This window comes from Marmota marmota, unplaced genomic scaffold (genome assembly GCF_001458135.2).
Source record: "Marmota marmota marmota unplaced genomic scaffold, marMar, whole genome shotgun sequence".
Classification (NCBI taxonomy): domain Eukaryota; kingdom Metazoa; phylum Chordata; class Mammalia; order Rodentia; family Sciuridae; genus Marmota; species Marmota marmota.
In genome coordinates this window covers 3,983,124-4,006,711 of record NW_025999968.1, presented here as the reverse complement: position 1 = coordinate 4,006,711, position 23,588 = coordinate 3,983,124, and the positions used below count along the sequence as shown (strand labels likewise).

At 38.1% G+C, this 23,588-nt stretch overlaps 1 protein-coding gene across 3 annotated transcripts in view; it reads right to left on the bottom strand.

The window, feature by feature from the left end:
* LOC107136298 (limbic system associated membrane protein) overlaps positions 1–23,588 on the bottom strand; it is a 621,536-nt gene that overhangs the window by 49,360 nt on the left and 548,588 nt on the right. For all 3 annotated transcript variants that reach the window (XM_048803277.1, XM_048803275.1, XM_048803276.1), the window contains exon 4: positions 4,018–4,152. In XM_048803277.1, the coding sequence (XP_048659234.1) occupies positions 4,018–4,152 (135 nt within the window). The remainder of the gene's footprint in view (positions 1–4,017; positions 4,153–23,588) is intronic.

Sequence of the window (23,588 nt, the reverse complement as noted above, 5' to 3'; positions counted from 1 at the left end):
AAGGGAGAGAGAAGGGAAATTGCATGGAAGTGGAAGGAGACCCTCAGAGTTATACAAAAGTACATAAAAGAGGAAGTGAGGGGAAAGGGAAAAATAATACAAGGGGGACAAATGAATGTCAGTAGAGGGGGCAGAGAGAGAAGAGGGGAGGGGAGGGGAGGGGAGGGGGGATAGTAGAGGATAGGAAAGGCAGCAGAACACAACAGACACTAGTATGGCAATATGTAAATCAATGGATGTGTAACTGATGTGATTCTGCAATCTGTATATGGGGTAAAAATGGGAGCTCATAACCCACTTGAATCAAAGTGTGAAATATGATATATCAAGAACTATGTAATGTTTTGAACAGCCAACAATAAAAAATTAAAAAATAAAAAAATTAAAAAAAAAGATACAGAAAGCCAGGAGTCCTGTCTATTTCATAAATTTTACTAAGCTTATTTAATTGAAGAGATTTTGAGCCAATAATTTAGCTTTCCATAAATTCCAAGACCTCCTACCACTTAGAAAATAGATTTTGCCTGTAAAATGGCTATGTGCTATGCTGTAGACCTACCACAGAGAAGGGTTATCACAGAGAAGTAAAAAGAAGAAACTGTAGGATCCAGCTTGTGAGCTCAACAGGCGGAACTGTTATGTCTCTCTGGTTTACGGCGCTGGCCTCTCAGTGCCCTGGAACAAACATCTGTTGGCAACTGAGCAAATGAATCAATGGAGTGGTGGCAGGAGAAAGTTACCAGTGTGGGATTTTAAGTGGTATTTGGGGGTCTGTTCTTTCTAATAATCTCTTTAGCCAGTAGTTATCTTAGCCGTCCTGATCCCTTCACTCTATGCCTAAGCCTGTGTTTTGAAAAGGAAGAGGAATCAGGAAGCTCAACTGAAGCCTCAGTAGTGATCCTGGATACATCTCTGGATATGCAAGGGTTTTACCAGGCAGTCTGCCTCCATAATTTAATCTTGGGGACTTCCTCTACTTAATACAATAATGTTTAGATGAGCTGTTTGAACATGACAGCTGGTGCGATGCCTTGCTCCAATATAATGTAGATGTGGTTTATGAAGTTTTGGTAAAAAGGTGATTCCAAAAGAAATTGATATTAGAATGTTCTTGCTGAATTATAATCAGTATCATTTGTGAAGTTTGGAGAGATGTTAGGGGTGCAGCGTTTACTGTGTGTTTTTGCTACCTCTTTGGTAAATATCTACTGAGCAATTTTTATAAGATCAGGTATGTGCTGGGTCCTGCTGGCTAGGGCATATTGGATGTTTGATTAGACTCATTATAGCTTTCCATATAATGTGTTATGATGTGTCCTTTTAGAATTTTCAGGTTCTGTCCTTATTCTTCTGTGGTTCACTCCTCACTAGCAAAAGCTCACATTTTCATAAAAGTCTTTTCTTGAAAATTATCAGTATTTTCTTCTGTCCTAAATTACACTTTGGGGACAGTGAAGAAGGAGCAATGTCAGACTAATTGCTCCAATAATAATAGGGCCCAGACGGCTAGCTTTGATCTTGGGAACCATCTGCAATCCAGACCACTTTGATGTTTCATACAATGGAAGCATAAATATTTTCTATTTACTCCGTGATTGGACTTTCAGAAATCTAATTAAGTTGAAGGTCAATTAAGAGAAAATGAAATCTTCACTCCAAAAGTCAGGAAAGAGGTGGAAGATGATGGCATGGTTATGTGTACATAAAAGAAGCTAACTAACCTAATTATAAACTTATACAAACACCCAGAGAAATTGCCTTTCATGTGAAAAAAGGACCTAAAGCATTTTATAACATTGAGATCATTAATGTGTCTTTGAAACACACCCAGTACTAGAAAAGAATAATAATACTGGCATTTCAAAACTCTATTACTAAAAAAATTGGAGACAGCTAGGAATAAAAGCACATCATAGATCATCAAATGCCACCTCTTGCTCTTGGAAATGAAGACCATAAATGTGCATAGCACAGCTGTATCTACTGGATTCTTCCATCTATGGTATAAAGATTTCACTATTTTAGAAAGCTAACAGGCTGGAGCAAGACCCTGGGTATTAGAACACCCCAAGTGTAGGCTCAGTGTTATGGTTGGATCTGGAATGTCTCCTAAAAACTTACATTTTGAATATATGATCCCCCAGTGTAGCAAGGCTCAGAGATGGAGATTTTGGGTAACCACTAGGGCTGTGACCTGATCACTGGCTTTATCCATTTGCTGGATCAATCCTTTGATAGTTAAATAGGCTAATGGATGATAACTGTAGGTGTAGGTATGGTTAGAGTAAGTAGGTCACTGCAGTAGATTACTGGAAGTGTGGCCTTGGACTATTTGTCTCTATCGCTCTCTCTCCTACCTGGCTGCTGTGAACTGAGTAGCTTTCCTCCACCATGCCCTTTTGCCATGATGTTCTGCCCAGAGCAAAGGAGTCAGCTGACCATGGACATCTGAAATCATGAGCCCAAAATAAATTTTTCATCCTGAGTTGTTCTTATCAGGCATTTTGGTCACAGTGACAGAAGGGTGACTAACATACTGAGTCATCTCATGCAGGGTTCATCAGCTCTCTAGCCTCAGTTTCCTAATTTTGTTTTTGGGTGTGTGTATGATGAGTCACCTTTTATTTTATTGTTTTTTTTTTCCACAAGCATTTCCTAATTTCCAAATTAAGACTAATAATTTTTATCTCATAGGTTTATTATGAAGTTTAAATAAAAAGTAAATCCTTTAATTCTAAGATGTTCATAGTAGGTAAAAAGAATTGATAATTCCTCCCCTTTCTCTCTTCTTCTTGAGAGCATGTTTTTTTTTTTTTTAATTAAATGGACCTGAGGCTCATTCCCTATTCTTATATTTGCTTTCCATGTTCTTTTTCCATGTTGCATTTCAACTCCTTAGGCTTCAGTTTCTCACATTTTAAAGTGGAGTCAAGTATACCTATCTTGCCAGGTTTTTGGGGAAGAATGCATAGAATTTATACAGATGATGGCACAGAGGTGATTGTTATGGAGGACGTGAGATGACAGAATGCAACTCAACATAGTCTAAAGCACACTTTCAAAGCTGGGTTTAAATGCTTGTGCCTGTGTGTACATGTGCCTTTGTGTGTTATGTGTGAATATGTGTGCATATGTGTGTAGGTAGGGTATATGAGGGGGGGGTATGTATATATGTGAAATTCCTAGAAGGGAAGACCTGTCAGGATATCTCTTCATCCCTGTCACTAACCACAATTGTGTGATGTAGAAATGTAAATTTGAATGATACAGAAAGATACTCCTAACTGAATAAGGCAAACAAATTCTCTTTATTCCTTTGCAGGTGACACACATCTTATAGATCCTCCCTCTCTCCCTCCCCCTTTTGAACTACATCTAAGGATTCTTTCATCTAAGAAGTTCAAAGTATGCTCACTTACCTATGCATCTTAGTGAAATCTTCTTTTCTAATGCCTGTACTTTGGGACAAATAGATAACTAAAATTAACTTATCAGGCATCCCTGATAGCCATCAGGAACACATGGCATCTGACCACAGTGGCTTGAATTTGTTTTCAAGAAGGTCAATTAGTTAAATAGCAGAGGATAAAATATAATCTTGGCCTATTACCTTTTGACAAACAATGCATTAATATAGAAACTCTAGCTAAAGCAGACACAAATGGTTGGTTTTTCCAAAGTAATATGACCTTGGTGTCCACAAAGGCCAGAATAATGAGTGCCAGAAATGCTAGTGTTGTCTGATCATGTTTTCTTAATTCTGCAGCCCGAGTAAAAGACAAAGGCTATTGTTAAATGTATTATGGGTTATATTTAGAATTGGTAGAGTTGATTTATCAAATTCAAAGGCCAAATCCTGCCCTTGGATGTGTCCGATGTATAAATGTGTATCCCTGACCAAAAGAGCATCCGCTTGAACTGTGACGCTCTTTTGCTAATGGAATCTTTCGAGTTTGCTGGAGGTGGAGGTGCATGTCCTGGGCATGTAGCACCTGCTGCTGTGGCCACCATACTCACAGTTCACAGTGACCTTGACTTGTTTGACATCCGCTGAGGAGACCTCATTGGCAGCTTTGCACTCATATTTGCCTGACTGCTCCCTGGTGATGCCAAGAATCTCCAGATATTCTTCTTCTCCTTCAAATTCTCTTCCTGAAAAAAAAAAAGTTTGCATGATTTTTTTTTTTTAAAGTTGAAATCACAGCAGACTGTCTCATTTTTCTTTTTAAAAGCAATAAACTGACATGACTTTTCAATACTTTGACAATATGCTTTTTCTGAGGTTATATTTGACAGACACAAACCCTAAGACAAAACTCTTGTAAAAAGTGATTAAATGGGAACTGTTGTTGTAAGATGCTGATAAGGGAGTGGAAAAAGGGAATCTGGAAGAGAAGGAAACCAAACAAGAGTGTGATACCAAGCTGAGTCCCCCCAAAAGCAACCTTGAGTCGATCTTTCAGGAAGCTCTGGGGACAACACATGTCCCACTTAAAGACATCTTGATCATGAGGTACAAAGCTGGAGTGTTTATATATTCATATGCACCAGTCATTATTTAAGGGTTTGGTATAAAGTAGTAGTTTCGGGGAGGTCCATACAAGTTGTCAAGCACTCTGAAGGGTGTGGGTGAAGCACTGACATCATCAATTATACTTTTAAACTTCAAAGTAGCTATTAGAAGGAGAAGTGGCTTCCTTTTGTGAAATCACCACTCTGCCACTTTATGTGCAATTTTTTTTTCACAAGGATCAAGTGCTAAACCCTGTCTTGCTATTATGGGTTCCTTGTTTTGTATAAAATAATATCATCATTGAGACTTTCAGGCCATGAGTTAGATCCATGAGAATGTGCTATTGATGGTACATTTTGCAACAGATTGTGGCACCTGGGGCTGGGGACATAGCAGCTCTAAAAAGATCTACAAAATTGGCTATGTCCATTTTAGTAAAGAAATTTCAAGACAAGAAAGTTTGTTTAAATTTTCCTCACATGGATCATAACTGATTAAATAAAATTTCTGAGTAGATTGAGAGAAAGAGGGATGAGGAAGTGGAAGGAGAGAGAATGAAAAAAGGGAAAGAGAAGGTGGAGAAAAGAGAGATTGCACAGCAGGAAGAGCTTAGCCAGAGCTTGGCTAAAAAGGCCTGTGGACTTCAGTTGAATTGAAATCCCTTCACCTCCAGATTTCAAGACTCCACTGCTTATTGGGTTAGGATAGAGCAACTGGAGAGGGTGTTCAAGAATACAGTCCATCACCATGATGGAATCTTGCTCCTGGTCATCCTACATTAAATGTTACCAATTAATAGCTCTGCTGAAATGTCACAAGCTGTTTTCCTTTTCTAGAAATTCCCTGATGGCCAAATCAACATAACAGCCAGCCAGCATGGACATGAATTCACTGTCTAAATATGTCAGCTAAGCTTGTTAACTAGGCTCCCAACAGAACATAGGACCCCTTTGATAACGTTCTATAACTCAACTGTCAGGAATACTCTAAGCATTAAGTCTCTGTCAACATCAGTACCACTAGTTTTGAGGAAACTTGGCAATTCCAACAACTAACAGGCAATCGTTACATACAATTATTTGGTTCTGAAATTCTGGACAATCTCTAGTACATTCTTCAACTGAAAATGTTACAGAATTGGCCTATGGTATAGAGCTGAATATTATTTATAAAAGGTTTAGTTATTTTTCCTATCTGTGTTCTTTTTATTTTTCCATTTTCAAGCAAGAAGTCAGATCTAATTTCATGTTATAGGAGTGAAATGCATTTGGAAAGAAAACAGAAATCTTGGAGTAATAAGCCCTTTTATTAAATTAACTGGGCAGGATTTGGGCTTGGAGGGAAAAAAATCTTGTGTGTTTACATACATTTATGGACTAAGTCATGCTATTTGTTCGATGCCACCGGTCTTCTAGCTGAACATCAGTACTCTGAAGACTAATGGCAATGTTGACAATCAGTTTTTATTTAACAGGCTGAAATAGGTATAAGCTAATTAGAAACCTGGAGTGCAGAAGTGGAATAGATAGTAAAGTAGCACTATTGATTTTGAGAGTAATGCTAGATTATAATGAGAAGATGTAAAGATGATTCAGAGTATTTTAGGATTTCTTCCTGGCCCTCCTCCATATCCATAAACCTTATTTGTAGGTATATAGTAATTTTGGTATGGCAACCTTGATGAAGTAATACACGGATGACTTGAATTAAGATACATAGCAGATAGGAGTCAGATCCAACAATTCATACAGCTTAAGAGAATGGAGCTAGATAACCAAAGGTGGTCGGCATTTCTGGGAGAGATGCTGTCATAAAAGCCCATTCCCTTTAAATGATTCTAATAGAGCCCCACTTCGTTGGGAGAAGAAAGGGTATGTAGGAGCACTCTGCTGTTAGGGAAGAGGCTCACTGGCCATGTCCTGAGGTTGTGACTGTGGTGTATAGTTATCAGTTCAGAAATCAGCAGAGGCCCCTGTGGACACAGGCCTGATAAGATGCCATCTTTTTCCTCTCAGCAATGGCAGTTCTTATTTTAAGGCCTGGAATAGATCACATTAATTTTGAGACAGAAAATTCTAAAATGCACTCAGATTCTCCTGCTTTTTTCCCCTTTGCCCCAGTGTGCCTGTGCCCATAGTTGTACCTATTCTCCAGTTCTTTCAAGCCACTTTGACTAGGATCTGGCCACCATTTCCTGGACTCTCTAAACTTAAAAATTTCAGGCCAGAAACACATAGCCTGTTGTGGAAGTTCTCTGATGACTTGCCCTCTGACTACAACTCAGGTCCTTTCTGATTTCTATTATTTCCTAACCTTGTTTAAATACTGACTTGAAATGCAAATTTCAATATTTTGGTATTTTAAACATCTCAACCAGTTTCCACCAGCTTGCTCATGTAGCGGAATGTTATATTTATTCTGCGATCTAGTGTTTAGTTTAAATCTCCCTTTGCTTAATGTGCTTGGGTGTCTCCTGGCAATATTCAGCTACCAGCCTAAAGAACTTCTCATCCTCCCCCGTGTCTGCACCTTTCAAACTCTTGTGCATAATTAGCGTATGCCCTCTTAGTCACCGTTTACTCAAGTTGTACATATTAGTTCCTTTAATATTTCTTTATAAGTCAGAAAGAAGTGCCTAGAGCTCATGGCAAGAGAAAAATGCTCTCTTTGGCATTCCCTAATGTGGAGAAAAGTCAGCCAGGGTAACCCCAATTAAAGTCTGCCAGGTGTTGCCTTCTGAGTACTATGCCTCAGAGGAACACATTTTGGTGAAATCTGTAGTTTGAATCCAAAATGTTCATTTATTGAGATTCCAAGGTCAACCAGGCATTCCTAAGCAAGCATTTATTTGGAATTAAATTCATTTCCATGGTGCTTCTTTTTCTCTTTCTTTTCTCTTTCCTCTCTTTCCCTCTTTTCTTCCCACTGTCTTCCTGTTTCTCCTCTTCTCTTTCTGCTGCCCCACCCCCGCAGCTACTTATTTATGTATAAGCTTTCTGCTCTTAACTTTTATGAAACACCATGCAAATTCATTAACCTACTAATATTTGCTCCCCAAACAGAGCACTATTCTTGAAAACTCCCCAGGACATGAAAACTTCTCTTTTATTTGCATTAAAAAGATTTGTAAAACAATACTATTACCCTAATAATCATTAAGATATCTGTCTTTCTTTCCCTTTGTTTGAGATGCAAGAAATACAATTGAGGGAACTTGCTTAATTTGAGTATTTCATTTATAAATGTAGAAATCTAAGGACATCAGGAAACGGATCCATTTTTCCCCCCACTATTCTGAGATGAGACTTGTAACATCTCAGTACATCAATGTTTTGCTAAAGGAAAGATGTGTTTGGAATGGCACTGACATTCCCTTAACTCAACTAAATTTGAATATTTATGTGTAAGCAAGTGGCTGTAAACACATTAGCTATCAACACAAACACACGTAATTTAAAGAAAAGCAAGAACTGAAATTCATCCTGCAGGGTATGTGGGTGTGTATTTGTGTGTTGTATGAGTCTGTGTTTGGAATAGAGAGTCAAGAAAGTGAGCACAAGCAAGCTATGAACTTCTGCCTATAAAAATAAAAGAAAAACAGAATCACAAAATCAATGATGCCATTTGAAGTTTCCTGGGCAAATTTCAAATGCTGTAACAAGTGTCTGTTCTTACAATATGTTTTATGTTCTTTTCTTTCCTTTCTTCCTAAGGACATGCTCACCTATTTCTGGTTTTGTTCCCTTGCCTACTTTTCTGCATAGCATGGTCTACACACAAATCCTAAGAAGAAGAAGAAGAGGGAAAGAACAGAGAGAAGACTCTAGAAAGGAGAGCTGTGATAGGGTTCTGTTTGTATCTCTAGCCAGGTCTCCCTCCAGATCCTTTGAAGATTTTGTTTCTCGGCTTTATATTTCACCTGAGACATCCTTTAGTGTTTGACAAGGTTGCTGTCCAAAGGTGGAACCCACTTCTCATCCCCGCTTTTCATCACTGAAAGGGAGGGGTGAGAAGTAGTAAGTGATCCTGATAAAAAGAAGGTGGAAAGGGAGCAGCCACCCTTGCCAGAGCAACAATCATAGAAGAATAAGGAAAACAGCGCATTAAGGGAGTAAAGGAAGAAAAACACAGAGGTGGTGCAATGAGGGTGATTTTTAAGCCAGAGGAATGGAAATGAAAGGAGAGAGAGTTCCCTCGAGAGAGAGGCATTGAACTATTAAGATATTTGAGGTGCAAGAGGAAAGTCACTCAGATAGAGCAATATTCCTTATGGAAACAGTAAGATACAGCAGGATGTGAATTTGGTATATTGACCCATGCCTTCTGTAGCCTGGAAGGGTGTAGTTATTACCTAAAAACCAGTGATAAGCCAGAGAAAATTCATAACTTCTTTGGCTCAATGGATGTGCATGGGCAAAAATGAAAAACACTCTGGACATTATTTTTTCCTGGCCTCTAGAAAGACCCAATTCACTATGATTTGCAGTTTTGCTTCATAGGTATTTTTTTTTTTTTTTTTTTTTTTTTTTTGCTAGCTGACATAGTTTTAGTTCAGCATCTGACCTGGGACTGCCATCTGCACATCATTTCAGTCTTGGCATTCTTTAATAATACTAAACCTTTACTCTATACTTGTTATCAATGATTATATATTGTTCTGCCCTTCTAAATGCAATGCTTGAAGTTTAGGTCCACTATGTTTAGTTCTTTGAGGGAAATTGCACAAAGAATAGCTATGATTACATTGTAAGACTTTCCCACTGTAGGGACCTCATCTGGTTTTGCCCATCACTGTATCCCCAGGATGCAGGACAATGTTAGAAACCACTGAAAATTCAAGAAAACAGTGTAGAGTCAGTGTTGCATGAGCTACCACTTAAACACTTGCCAGGAACTGTGCTAACTCACTGAGTAATAACACTCAAGATACATTATCTTATTTAATTCATGATACTTGGGGGTTTGCTTACAGATGTGGAACACAAGGAAACACACATTTATAGTAGACAAGGAACTTTCCCAAGTTTATAATGATAGTCAGGGAGATTTGAGGTTTAAACCAGGTCTGTGGACATTTGGAGTCCATATTCCTAACTAGGCATGCTGTCCTTATCATTGAATTGCTGGGAAAGGCTAGAGTTTGCTGAATTCTAACTTCTTTGCATCTGTTCTATTTCTTTCTACAGAGTATAAAGTGGGAAGCTGAGAATGGGGGCACTTGGGGAATTTCCAAAGCATTGCAACTCAGTTACAGATAAAGGAGGTAAAAAAGAAAGACTTTATCTTTTTTTGTGGATTGCCCACTTCATTGAACATCCTTATTGAGAGAATCAAATAAAGCAATAAATGAGAAAAAATTGGTATTTAAAAATTTAAGTCTCCACTCATTTTTTTAGGAGCTCCTCCATTAGCAATATAAACCCATTGTTGCACAAAAATGCTGACATTCTCGAGTATGAAGAAATATATTCTATTTTTTTTAAAGTGAGAGAGAGAGTGAGAGAGAATTCTAATATTTACTTTTTTTAGTTATCAGCGGACACAACATCTTTGTTTGTATGTGGTGCTGAGGTTCGAACCCGGGCCGCATGCATGCCAGGCGAGCGCGTCACCGCTTGAGCCACATCCCCAGCCAGAGAAATATATTCTAAATGTGGTGTGTTGGTTGGGAGCTAGTGACTTCCTGGTGCAAACACAGTTGGTATTACTTGGGAAATTAAGAAGTGCTTTTGTTTTTTTGTTTTTTTTTTGAGTGAATTAATGACTGTCATTCTGGACATGTTTGGTATCAGGATTTCCTGGAGATATTCTGTTGAGTACTTTCAATAGAAATATGGGGTTGATAAGAGATTCAGGTTGAATGTGGATTTGAATGTATTTTCTGCACATCAGTGGTAATTCAAACCACTAGATATAGCATTGTCAGGTGTTGGATATGACTTGAGTGTGTCCCCTAAGGATTGGAAGATTGGTCTCCAAAGTGGTGATGTTAGGGAAGGTAATGTGGTACTTTTTTTTTTTTTTTTGCACCAGGGATTGAATTCAGGGGTGCTTGACCACTGAACCACTTCCCCAGCCCTATTTTGTATTTTATTTAGAGATAGGGTTTCACTGAGTTGCTTAGTGCCTCACTTTTGCTGAGGCTGGCTTTGAACTTGTGATTCTCCTGTCTCAGCCTCTGGAGCTGCTGGGATTACAGGCATGTACCACTGTGCCTGTCTGGCATAATGTGCAATCTTGAAAAGGGGGAGCCTCATGGGAAGTGATTGGGTCATTGTAGGTACTGTCCTTAGAAGGACATGTATTTATATGGGACCCAGATTAGTTCTCAGATTAGTTCTGGATGAAGGGTTGTTGTAGGAGAGGAGCCCCTCCCTCCCTCCTTCTCTTGCCATGTGATCCCTCCCTTTTGCTCATGCTCCTGCCATGATGCCATCTACCAGGATCTGATATAACCTGGGGGCCCTTAGCAGAGTGGTTGCAATGGTGTTTGGACTTCCAGCCTCCACAATTATGAGCTAAATAAACCTCTTTTCTTTATACATAAGCTAGCCTCAGGTATTTTTGGTAGCAGTGGAAAATGGACAAATACAAGCACTATGTCATAAAGCAAGCACTCACTGTCCTATTTCACTTTGACTACCCAAAGGGCATGGGGTAGAAGATGCAAAGAGGTAAAACTGAAAAAGAGGAAAAGAAAATATACCAAAAATACTCAAAAGAGTTTTGGGAGAATAAAAGAGAAATAAGGATTCCTGCAGTTGTTGGTTGTTTTCCAGCCTACCTCTTAATAGGGGAGGTAGGGAAAGATTTGAATTGCTGTACAGAGGTAGCAACAACCAAGATCTTTTGCTATTGTCATCAGAACTGCGGGGTAACACCTGACTTGTCATTAGTGATTTTGCAATGGCTGAGGATTAAATATCAAGAGAGATGAGAGCATCGGTTGCTGTTTTCGAGAGTCACATAAATCAATTGGCATTTTGTAAGTGAGTGTGTTAAACTCAGCAGGGCAATTGCATTGTGGAAGGATTGCTAGGCAGGGTTTTGTGGCTGCCAGAGAGGCCTTTGAAATGTAATTAAAACACAGTAGAAGATGATAACCCCATTTGGTCCTCTACTCTTTCTTTACCGGTCCTGATGTTGTTGTGATCTCATTTGGGCTCACCCCAAAATCCCAGTTCCGCTTCTTCAGGTAGGCCGTGCTGAATGAGCTGTTTGATCCAATTTAGAGAACTGCTCTTGCTTAAAGTCAATACATAAGTAATGAAGAGAAAAATAAGGGTGAGTGTTGGGAGCAGAACAGGAAAAGAAATGGTTTAAGCATGAACTAAAGGGATGTTCTTAAAACATTTCTATTTAACACAAGGTGGGCAGCCTTTGGTGACCAGTCAGGGTCGACACAACCATAATAAGGGGTCTGGCAATTGGCTTTTTGATTTAAGTCCAAAATGCATGAGCTAGGAATTGCCTTCTCGATGTTCATTTTGGATTGCAGGCCTTTGCTTACCAGCACCCCCCCCCCGTCCCTGGTCTTGGCCCAGGTTTTTCAGCCTTTCTGGGAAGCTGATGGATCCCAGTGGGGTGGGGCCCAGCTGCAGTGTCAGGAGCACACCTCCAGGGGGAGTGGGAGACAACCGGAGAGCTCCTGCCTGCTCTTGAAAGCAGCTGCTCTCCCAGGCTGGGCCCACAAGCTCCTGAAAGGCTATGAGGCCAGTGGGCCAAAGCTTAATAGGAAAACAGCAGCGATTTGTCTCCACTGCTATTTATGTTTCAAGAGCTCGACAGGCTGTCAGTGCAAGTGAGGGTCGCTAAATTTACTGCCTTTCAGATTACTGCTACAGTCTCGGACTTGACAAGTCACTTCATTTAAAAAGCACTGCATGAGGATGTTTCCTCTACTTCTTTTTAAATAAAAACAAAAGGAGAAGAAAAGGCCACCACAGAGGTTTGAATGGCTGAAATGAAGAGAGTTCACAAGAGGGTCTTAGCCTGACCTGTGGACAGATGTTGGAGAGAAGGGGCTGCTTGCACCAACTCCTCACTAATTAAAGAGGCGCTGGGTGATATTTTAATGCCCGTGCCATGGTATTTTAATGGAGAAGATTGGGGGAGGAATAAATTCAGATTTTTTTTAATCTGTTGGATTTGAATGTTTAAAGGACATTCAAATGGAGATTCCTTCTAAACAATGACACAGAAATGAGGTATAAAACACCTTCCTCTGCACTTCATTTCTTTACCTATTAATTCATTTTTTTGAGAACTTTAAAATCAGGAGAAGATAACTGTAGGCAAAAAGAAGAAATTAGTCATCAAGCAGGTGAAGGGGATGGAGACAGAGTATTTCTGACCATTGAGTAAAATATTATCTTTCAATATAAAAAGGCCTGAATACTTTAAGATGTATATGCAAGTTGATTGTGATATGAATAGTAGAACAGAGATTCCTAGTATAATTATAAAAACTCATTTGGCAAATATCTACTGCAACCATGTCCCAGCCAGCAGGACCAACCAGGAAGTGAAAGAAACAGGAAGGGGCAGAAAGATGTAAACTCTCAGGGAACTTATGTTCTCATCAGGGATAAACATTACAGACAGCTCTGGAAGCCTTTGACTTCATTTCAGATGGAAGTGAAGGAAACAGATTGAATGCTTTGAGAACAATATTCGAATTTTGTCTGCTAGTTTTAAGACCTTTAATCATATTTTCCTCAGCCATTTTAAATGCTTATGCTATTTAAAACCTGATTTTTTTTTCTGACTCTGTCTCTTTTTTTAAAATTCTTTTTATCTGTTCCTGGGTCAGTATGTTACTATTTTAATTATCACAACTTCATAATGCATTTTAATTACTGATATGAATAGTTATTTCTCAGGATCTTCCTGATTTGTTCTACATATGTATTTCCTATGAATTCTGGAATTATTTCACAAATGAAACAAATGTAAATAATTGTTATCTGTGATCGTGTTTATTTTGAACTTATAGATTAATGTAGTGAGATGAGATATATCTTCACAATCCTGATGTTTTTCTCTTCAGGAATAATCAATCACATTTGCATTGTATTTACTTACCCATGAGTGATTTTTCCCCTTGTAGTTTTATGTTAAGTTTATTATGATAGATGTTATATTTTCTTATTTCTAGTTAATAGGGTCCCTTTTGCTATAATTTAACTGATATTAGTCATATTTAGAAAAACCACAGTTGTATGTTATTGTAACTGGCTACCTATTCAATTATGTTTTCCTCTTATTGTAGCTAAAATGATGTTAGAATATTGTTTTTGAAAAAAAAATAATACCCTCATGTCATTCACAAAAGCACATTCAGATAAATCAAAGGACACAAGATTAAATATTAAGCCATAATACTACTAAAAGTCAAAGCAATCAATCTTGTTTTAGCCTTTGGTGACCAGTCAGGTCACCAGTTTTAGCTTTGCTATAGCTGAGCTGAAATACCCGACAAGAACGATTTAGAGGAGGAAAAGTTTATTTGGGGCTCATGGTTTCAAGGATCTCAGTTCACAGAGGGCCAACTCTACTGCTCTGGGCCTGAGGTGAGGCAGCACACTATGGTGGAAGAATGCAGTGGAGGAAAGCTACCCAGTTCATGTCTGGGTCAGGAAAGGGCAGGGGAGGCAGGGAAGATGTACCTTTCTAGGGCACAACCCCAGTGACCCATCTCTTCCGGCCACATCCCACTGGACTATAGTTACCACCTACTCATTCAAAATAGGATGAACCTCTTATGTTATAATACAATACAATCACAGACACCTCTGAATATTCCTGCATTAACAGGAGCTTTGGGGACACTCCATACTCATAAGAGTTTGATAACATCAAGGAAAAGAACACCTTTTTAAGCAACCCATGAACAAACCACAAAAAAAGAGATTTATCATTATGATTGTAAAGAAAGTAAAAATTTCTCCACAGCACAAAACTCTGGCCATCAAAGTTAACATATAAATAACAAGACCAAAAAAACTGCATTTATGGTTTATATGGAACAAAAAGGAACAAATTTCTTAAAACATTGAATTTTTGAAGCCAATAGGATGATCTACCCTTTTGGGAGATAGTTTGGTCATATCTACTAAATTGGAAATATGCATATTTTCTAGCAATTCCATTATTGTGTGCAGTGATATTCACTACAGCATTGGAAGCACTCACATTAGAGCTAATAAATTTTTGTACTTTCACACAGTGGAATATTATACAGAAAAGAAAATGAATAAATGACAGCTATCAGAGGCAACATGAACAAAGGTATGACTACTATCACATGAAAATTATAGATAGGTGAAACTAATCTGTATTTTCCAGGGAGGCTATGTAGTTGAAAAAAATCACAAAGCAAAGCAAGAAGAGGATTTTCTTTAAAAAAATAGTATTGTTATACATAGCACTCATTAGATGTTTACTATGAGTCATGATGTTTATATAAATTAATTCACTTAAGACAATTTAATTCATATAATGTCACATTACGTTATCTAGTCATAAAAACATGGAATGCTCTGTATAATATGTTCTTTGTGTTAGAAAAGTTATAGGCACACAATAATGCACATATATTTATTTATATATATGACATTTAGTACACTTGGTTGTCTATGTATGATGTCTATACAATGTCATTAAAAGTTCTACTTTTGGGTTATAGGATCAGTAATATCAGAAGCGAATAGTTCGGGAATTGCCCTCATATTGTGCTACCTTACCCTGCTTGAATTTTTGACACAGATCATATATTACCTTTATAATGAGAGATTTTTAAAAAGTGGAATTGAATTCAACAATTTTGGTATAGGAAAAAGATATACCTGCCCAAGTAGCTGTATCCCAAGAGCAAGTTTCTCACAATGAAAAAGAAAATCTTTGAGATTTTTCTATTGCTGGCATGAGAAAGACAAATTAAGGGAAATAAGACAGCAATTCCAAATGACAGGAAGAATAGTGGCAAGCAAGCTGATATTTTATAAAATTAGAACAATTTTCGAATTAAATGGACATTCAAGGGTTTTAGTGACTGCACACAGGCATTGTGCTCTAGCCTACCTCCTGTGCTGCCCTCCTGTAGCTATTCAAGAACAGAAACCGCAGGCTTGGTTCACTTAGCCCCAAGCAGGGAGACTTGATCTGGCCAACTGTTAGAAGGCCTTTCTCCACTGTTGAGAGAGGTCTGGATCTTAGAGGTGGCAGTACCTGTATGTACTCAAATCCATTTTTTTTACCCCTTCTTCACCCTATAGCATCAATTTACCTGCTAGCGCTTTGGTCCTTGCCACTGGCAGTCAAATTGCACTCCTGTTCCCGGCAAGGGCTAAAGTTGGGCTGAACCATGAACTTGACCCTCATCTGGTGGTTACTATACCTTTCCTACAAGGCTGGACCCTTTTTACCATGCTTATTCCTGACAAATGGACTGTAAACCTTGATGTAGCACAAAAAATCACAGTGCCCTGCTATTGTCATGTCCCTTTAAATACAGATATTTGGGGAATGATCCCAAACTGAGTTTCCTTAATGATACAAACTATGAGTCCTACAAGAAATGGGAAGAGGTCTGTGGTGGAGGTAGCAATAAACAATTCACCCTCTGTTCTAGTTCATTTCTTCTTTTACACTCCCTCGGCCCAAGAAAAGTCAGCTTATCTTTCTGTCTCATTGGGAAAGTTTAGTTTCCTAGTGGCTTAGCACCTCTCCCCTCAGTAGGAGTTGCTAAGAGGAATAAATCACAAAAAAATATTCTCTCAAACAGCCTGGGGGATTGAACCCAGGGCCTCGCACATGCTAGGCAAGTACTCTATCACTGAGCTACATCCTCAGTGCTCAAATGCATATAACTAATAGAGTCTATATGGAGAACTTTTACGGGTGGAGAGAGTAGGTGATAACTAATACCTGCCATGTGAAAATATCAGACTCAATACTTATTTTTCCTTGTTACATGGAGCAGAACTTTTTGGATCTCAACCAAGCACTTAAATGTACTCAATCATTTATTTATATCAGAGAAAAAGGTTGTGTAACTTCTCAGCTGTGTACTGAAGCCATTTCATCGTACTCTGGGTAGCTGGCCAGTGTGCTTGGGAGGTTTAGCCCCTGCCTCCCATCTCTGTCACATAAGCCTTCAGTGCAACCACATAGCACAACTGTCCAGAGATTCAGTCGCTAATGGATTTCAACCCAGGACCTGTCAAATGCTTGTTTAAGACGCTTGATAATTGCAAGGCATATCTACTCACATACTACTATCCATTTATTTAAGAGTCCCTGGATTCCATCCAAGGATCACGTATTTAGAATGCAAGCCATTTGGACCATAATTATTTCAGCACTTCCTAGAAATGGCTTCACTGAAGTGAGACCACAGCTTTTCTATAAGGACTATCAAAAACATTACCCTTTTAAACACATTTTCTATGAATTTCATAAATTTCAGTGAAATATATTGTCTAGCACACTGATCAATCTTTTTTTTTTTTTTTTTTTTTTTTTAAAAGGACTCTATACACCAGATATTTTTCAGGGAAAAAAAAAAGACTCTTCAACTGACTTTTTAAACTTTTTTTTTGTTTCCAAAGAATAGCTATGTAAATCAATGTATTTTCCCTTTTGCTTTCACTTTAGAAAAATTATGCAAATATATTGCTCATATGTAGTGATTAACTCATATCAGGATCCGGTCAGCACCTTTTCTAGTGTTTCTTAAAGTGTGATCCATAAATCCTCTATATAGGAATCACAATGGGAGCTGCTATCCATGCAGATCACAGACTGTGACCTTCATAGACTTGACGAATCAAAATATCTAGTGTTAAGATGTAGGAATCCATGTTCATAAAGTCCCCAAGGTGATGGTCAGGGACTCCTACATTTGGTATCCATCTATCTGATTTTAGAAGTCTGACATTCAGATGAACATCCCTTTTCTTTTATCAGAGAAGTTCAATTCACTCCAGCTTGCAGGAGTCAACTTGGCCTGGGGTCAGGTGAGACTGAAGGAAGAAAGGTAAATTATATTGAGGGGAATGCACAAAATTCTGTATTGAGCTAAATTTCCATTCCTGAACTGACAATTCAGCCTGTGTTTGTTGGGTACTACTTTGTATCACATGGCTGCTTACCTATGTTAGTTCATTCTTCTGTATAAGTTTACTTTCTCTTTCTTTACAAGTGAAGCAAATGAAGTTCAATAAAGTTAAGTAAGTTCCTAATATCATATAGATAGTACATGGTCTAATGTTTTAGCCAGGCCAGCATGCCTGTAATCCTAGTGACTCAGGAGCATGAGGCAGGAGAATTATAGATTCAAGGCCAGTCTAAGCAACTTAGCAAGACCCTTTCTCAAAAAAAAAAAAAAAAAAAAAAAGTAATAAGGGCTGGGGATGTGACTCAGTGGTAAAGGGTCCTTGGGTTCAATTTCCAGTAATAAATAAATAAATAAATAAGGGGGGCAGTCTAATGTTTTAATCCATTATCCTATATTTTCAAAGATTCAATTATGTTCCTGTGATTGACTACCATCATACCTACAAATTCTAAACAGTTCCTGACAAATTCTAAAAGTTCTTGACAAAAGCCTGTGCAGACTATCTTCTTGCCTGCTTAGAACTCCAAAGAAAGCCTTGGTCTGAACTCCCAAATGTTAGCTGTTTTTTACTTTCCTTCCCATCCTATGATCTCCTCTGTATTGCCTGGTATGATCACTAGACTTTCATATTATAGAAGTCATTGAGAATAGGTTATTTACATGAAAAGTTGACCATGGAAGTGCACATCACCTTTCCTTGCTCTATTATACATGAGTTTTGTCATAGAGCACTTTTAATGGTTGTTTAATCTATTAGTGTACTTGAAGAACGATAGGTGGATGGTGGCTGACCTTGAAGAGTTGGAAGATTCCCAAAGAGTAAATTAATTTACAACAAATGAGAGATTTAAAATTTCTTTAGATCATGTCATGTAGGATTCAGAGATATCCCACCGCATATTTTTGTTGTGTTGTTGCAGAATTACATTGAGATTATCTGTGGCAACCCAAAGTGTGGGTAGGGAAGGGGATGCAAAGCACAGGCTCTGTGTGAAGAGATTTGACAGGTTGCCAGGAAGGATAAATTGCCTCAAAGATATCAATCTTTAAAGCTTAATTATTTTTCCATTAAGACTCCTTTTACAATGCAAATATTAATGCAAGTGGCTCTACCTTTTATCAGCTAATGTCTTAATTCTCGATTAAAACCTACGGGATTTCTCAGGCTGCAAGCAATCAGAATGGGTAGTTGTGGGAATTGGTTTTTGAAAACCTGGCAGACTAGAATGGAAGTGGAGGACACTGTGAGGGGAAGGTGGAGGTGACAAATTCAGATGTCACATTTTGCACAGCTCTGACTTAATTTGTATAAATGTTTGGGGTAACTAGGAAGTGAGTAAATACTGTGACAGAAAATCATTGTCACTAATATGTGAGCCTTGATGTGAAATTAAATGCAGGTATAGATAAATAATTTATATAAATCTTATGTGCATTTTACACACACACACACACACACACACATACACACACCAATCCTAGAATGAGTACAAGGCAAACTATAAGTCTTTGGGTGCATTTGAGGTAAAGCTAAGTGGACTTTTAAACTTGCTGATCCAATTCTTGATGAGGACAATAATGACCCACTTTTTCAGATGATAATTGGGAAAGTTCTAAGCAGGAGGTCTTGAAATATGTTCAATAAATTGCTAGGTTTTCAAAACTCATCTTTCCCTTCCTTGTGTACTAATTTAAAATAATGCTGGTTTCTGGAAGGCCAAATCTAATTATATCAATATCTTAACATATCATGTGCTCAAGCAGTTTTAGTTTCCTGGTTGTTTAAAAAAAACTTTCAATTTCAAGGTGAATGAAGTTAAAACTCTTAAATCATCTCCTTTTGGCATGTGATTTCACAAACAGGCAAACTTAGAAGTGGTCCTTGGCAGAGCTGCCTGACCCAATGTGTTGAGGGGCAGAGGAGACCACAGAGAAGATGTGAAGGACGGACAGCATGAGGGAGAAGTCCTGAAGCAAAGGAGAAGGTAACAGAGCAGGGCATAGGGAGATCATAGAAGCCAGGCACATCACTCCACGGGGAAGAATAAAAACAGAAAGTAAAAGCTACCAGGATTGCAATAGCCTAAAGTAGAGTCACACACCTCTCCACCCCGCAAAAAAGAAAGAAAGAAGCCTTGCTGGTACTCAGGATGGGCACACAGTTTGTTTAGGCTGGTGGATCCTGAAGTGTCTTCACTTTATAAAAGTCTGCATTTTGATATGATACGGGATGATCTTTCTGAGAGGTGGTGACCAGGCATTCCACAGATCTGAGAATAAGTGAGTAGACAAAAACAAATGATTGCAAAGGTGGCTGGGTATAGAAAAGCTTCAGATTCCCTGAAGTCTGGAGCTGTCACTCCTGAAAACGGAGTAATAAGCTTTAGTCCTCTTTAAAGAACTGGAGACCCAAACACATTTCAGGGTTTTTAAAACCAGTATTTGTGTTCTGAAACAATTCCAGGTGGCCTATGGGCTTTAGATTCAGATGTGGGCAGGTGATCAAGGTACTTTGATTAGAGATAATGAAAGACGTTTTGTCTCTAATTTCAACTCTTATCTAGTGGAATGTCTACCTAGAGACAGAGCAGAGCCATAGACCATTGCTGTGGGAAATGGGCCACACCCTAACTGCATGGCTATGATGGTGCTAGGTAAATGGTGGAAGGAGCATGACTAAGTTGGATGCATATTAATCAAAACAGATGGAATTTCAAGAGTAAAAGGCTTGAGCTCTCCCTCCACCAATTCAAGCCATTGGGAAATCTTTCTTCTACATCAAAGTAGTCAAAGTCAGAATTCATAAAGCAATGTAAGAATGAGAAGTACTTGAAAGAAAAAAGGAATGTGAGTGGTGTATGTATGTGTGGTGCATGTGAACATGTGAGTGAAAGATACGTTCGGGAATAATTGGAGAAAAGTGCGTGGCTGGGTTTAGGTTAGTAGGAACATGCAATTATTCCCTAAGCTAGTGGAAATACATTTTCTCTAGGGTTGAAGACACTTGAGACAAGCATTTAAAATGATATTTGGTTGAAGGAAATTTCTAAAGTAATTTCATCAGATTTAAACAAAACCACGCAGATTTCATCTCTCTTTTCTGGAATAGATACTACTAAATTTTCCAAATGATAATCCGGGACACAGATTCCCAAAACTGTTTGAATGGCAAATCTAAATTCAGAAAGCAAAATATTTGATTATGTGATTTTGTGCTTATCCTTCAGTGGATTGTTAGATTTTAATTTAGAAAAATGGTGCAGACACCAAAAATAATTTAAGAATATTTTATGGGACAACCTTCAATCAACAAAATCTTACTAGGCAATATAAATATCCCCATATAAACTAGGAAAAGATTACCAGCATTCCATTTTAGTGTCTTAACAGCTAATGTCAGTTTCAGGAACATCAGTGTTCCTTAACACATAGTTTAAAAGTCATTCAAATAATTTCTAGAAGGGCAAATCAATGCAACTAAACTCAAGGAATAAACTAAAATCAAGTACTTTAAAGGGATGATTAGAGCATGGCTGTTGCATAGATCCACTGCCAACTGTCCAAATTTGATAGTGAAAAGCCAAATAAAGGGCTGAATCCATCGTGTGTGTGTTTGTGTGTGTGTGTGTGTGTGTGTTTGTGTGTGGAAAGAGAGAGAGAGAGAGAGAGAGAGAGAGAGAGAGATTACAAATATAGGAAGGATGGTTCTCCTTTTGTAGATTTCTTTTTAATGTATATGTACCAGTTGCTTTTGAGTAAAAAGCAAAATAAAGAATTTAATTTGATAGCAGGTATATGTCCAACACTGCACAGGAAAGATACAACAAAAGAGAACAATATAAAACTAAGAGTAAAGGTGATGTGACAGTTTAGGAAATGATTATTACATTGATAAAAATAAATAATGACTTAAATTTGCTCCTACTGTTAACACTCATTACTTTTAGATAATCTAGTTCCATACTTTTGACTTTTGAACAGTGTGCAGAAATGTTATGTATTCATTAAATGTTAATTTCTTTTAGCCCTTCTCTTTCTGCTATATCTGTGTCTGAGAGTTTTTACTTGTAAAATGTAAGATTTGAAATTTAACACAGATGTCTTCTCTGAACAAAAATTTTAGATTATGTCACATATGTATATATACAATTATACTGTCCATATAATTATGTCCCAAGGCTGCTGTTTATTCTTTTCCAAATTTAAATTGGAACCAGCAGAACTAGAGAATAGGGGCTGGAATCTATGTCACAGGGGCCAAATTTGACCTGCTGCTTGATTTTGTACAGCTCATAGGTAAGAACGAGTTCTGCATTTTTAAGTGATTAAAAAATTTCAACAAAAGAAGTATTATATTGCACATGAAATTTATATAAAATTCAAATTTCAGTATTTATAAATGACATTTAATTGGGACATATGCCTGAGTACTTACTTCTTGTCTGTGACTGCTTTCTACTGCAATCTAGTTAGCTGTAATGGGTGTTATATGACTTCAAATTTTAAAATATTTACTACCTTTTTGCTCTATAGAAAAATTTTGCTTATCTCTGGTATGAAGGGACAACTGCTAACTTATAAATCTGACAAACTATTTTTCGTTGGATTGTTATTTTTAAAATTGGGGATTATAGTAGAGGATAAGAAAAGCATATTTCAGAAGTAACAGTCTATGAGCTAAGTATCATTTAATTATTTTCCAATAATTATAATATTAACATCTATCTGTTCAGTTATACCTTTTGTCATCCTAGATACCCTTCTAAAACTGTGGCTCCAAAACCAGGAAAAATCTCAGGGGGAATTCCTTAAAGAGGCAGCCTCTCAGGCCTATTTGCAGAAGTCCTCAGGCAACAGGTCCCAGACAATCCCAGGAGTCTTCAACACTCCAGGGTTGATTCCAATGTACATGTACACTGTTGGAGCTTTGCAAAGGCAGCTCAGTTCACCAATTCCTTCACCCTGGCCTTAGGAAACCAGCCATGCTGTAAAAAAAAGCTTTAAAAGCCCTCAGTGCTGGTATGAACTGAACTATTTTATCTTGCATCCTGAGACTTTCTAGGGAAGAGATTGCTGCTCTTGCTGTGGAGTTATTCTCAGGAGAAATGCAGTAAAAGTTAGAATCAGACTAACAGCCTTACACTTGTTTCTCTCTAAAAAAGCTGAAAAGGCCCCAGGCATTTCTTTTGCCTGCGGGAGAGAAGGTGATCACAGCCCTGTAAGTTGTGCTGTGTTTCAGGTCCCCCCAGAAAAAGCCATTATGTAAACTCACACATAAATGCCCAACAAGATGGGAGAGAAATGCATAAGAATCAGTCAATGAGGTTTCAAATTAATAAACTAGAAATTATATTTCCAATAGCTGAAATGTTTCCCCTCTGAGAGCCATATTACCCCAAATTCACAATAAACCTCTTTCTCATTTTATTCTGGCTGGGAGTTCTTAAAATTGATAGACCATGGAATGCATGATATTCTCACAGGGACTGGCGACCTGGGATGGCCACGTGGTTTAGACCCTGAAACATGGAGGGATTCATTTCCCCCTGTTTTTAAATTGGCCTCTTTGCCCTGGTCAAGGCTCAAGATGCAGCTTAAATCTATTCAGCAGGCATTGAGAAACCATGGCTTTGGGGAATCAGAAGACAATCATTCTTAGAAAAGTGTGGTTCTTAGAAATCAGCCTTTCACTGGAAATTCTAGAAGTCTGAGAGACACTAGAAGGTCTCAGGAAAGACAAGAGACTCACTCAAAGGGAAAAAAACATTAGCTGAAGTAGTGCTGAAATAAAGAGGAATACAAAGATAAGATGGCTTGTTTATATTGTTTTGGTGCACAGAGAACAACTCCATCCAAAGAAAACCAAAGTGTATCTGTGTGTGTGTGTGTGTGTGTGTGTGTGTGTGTGTGTAGAGAGAGTAGGTGCAAGACGAAGACGAATGGATGGCAAGGCAA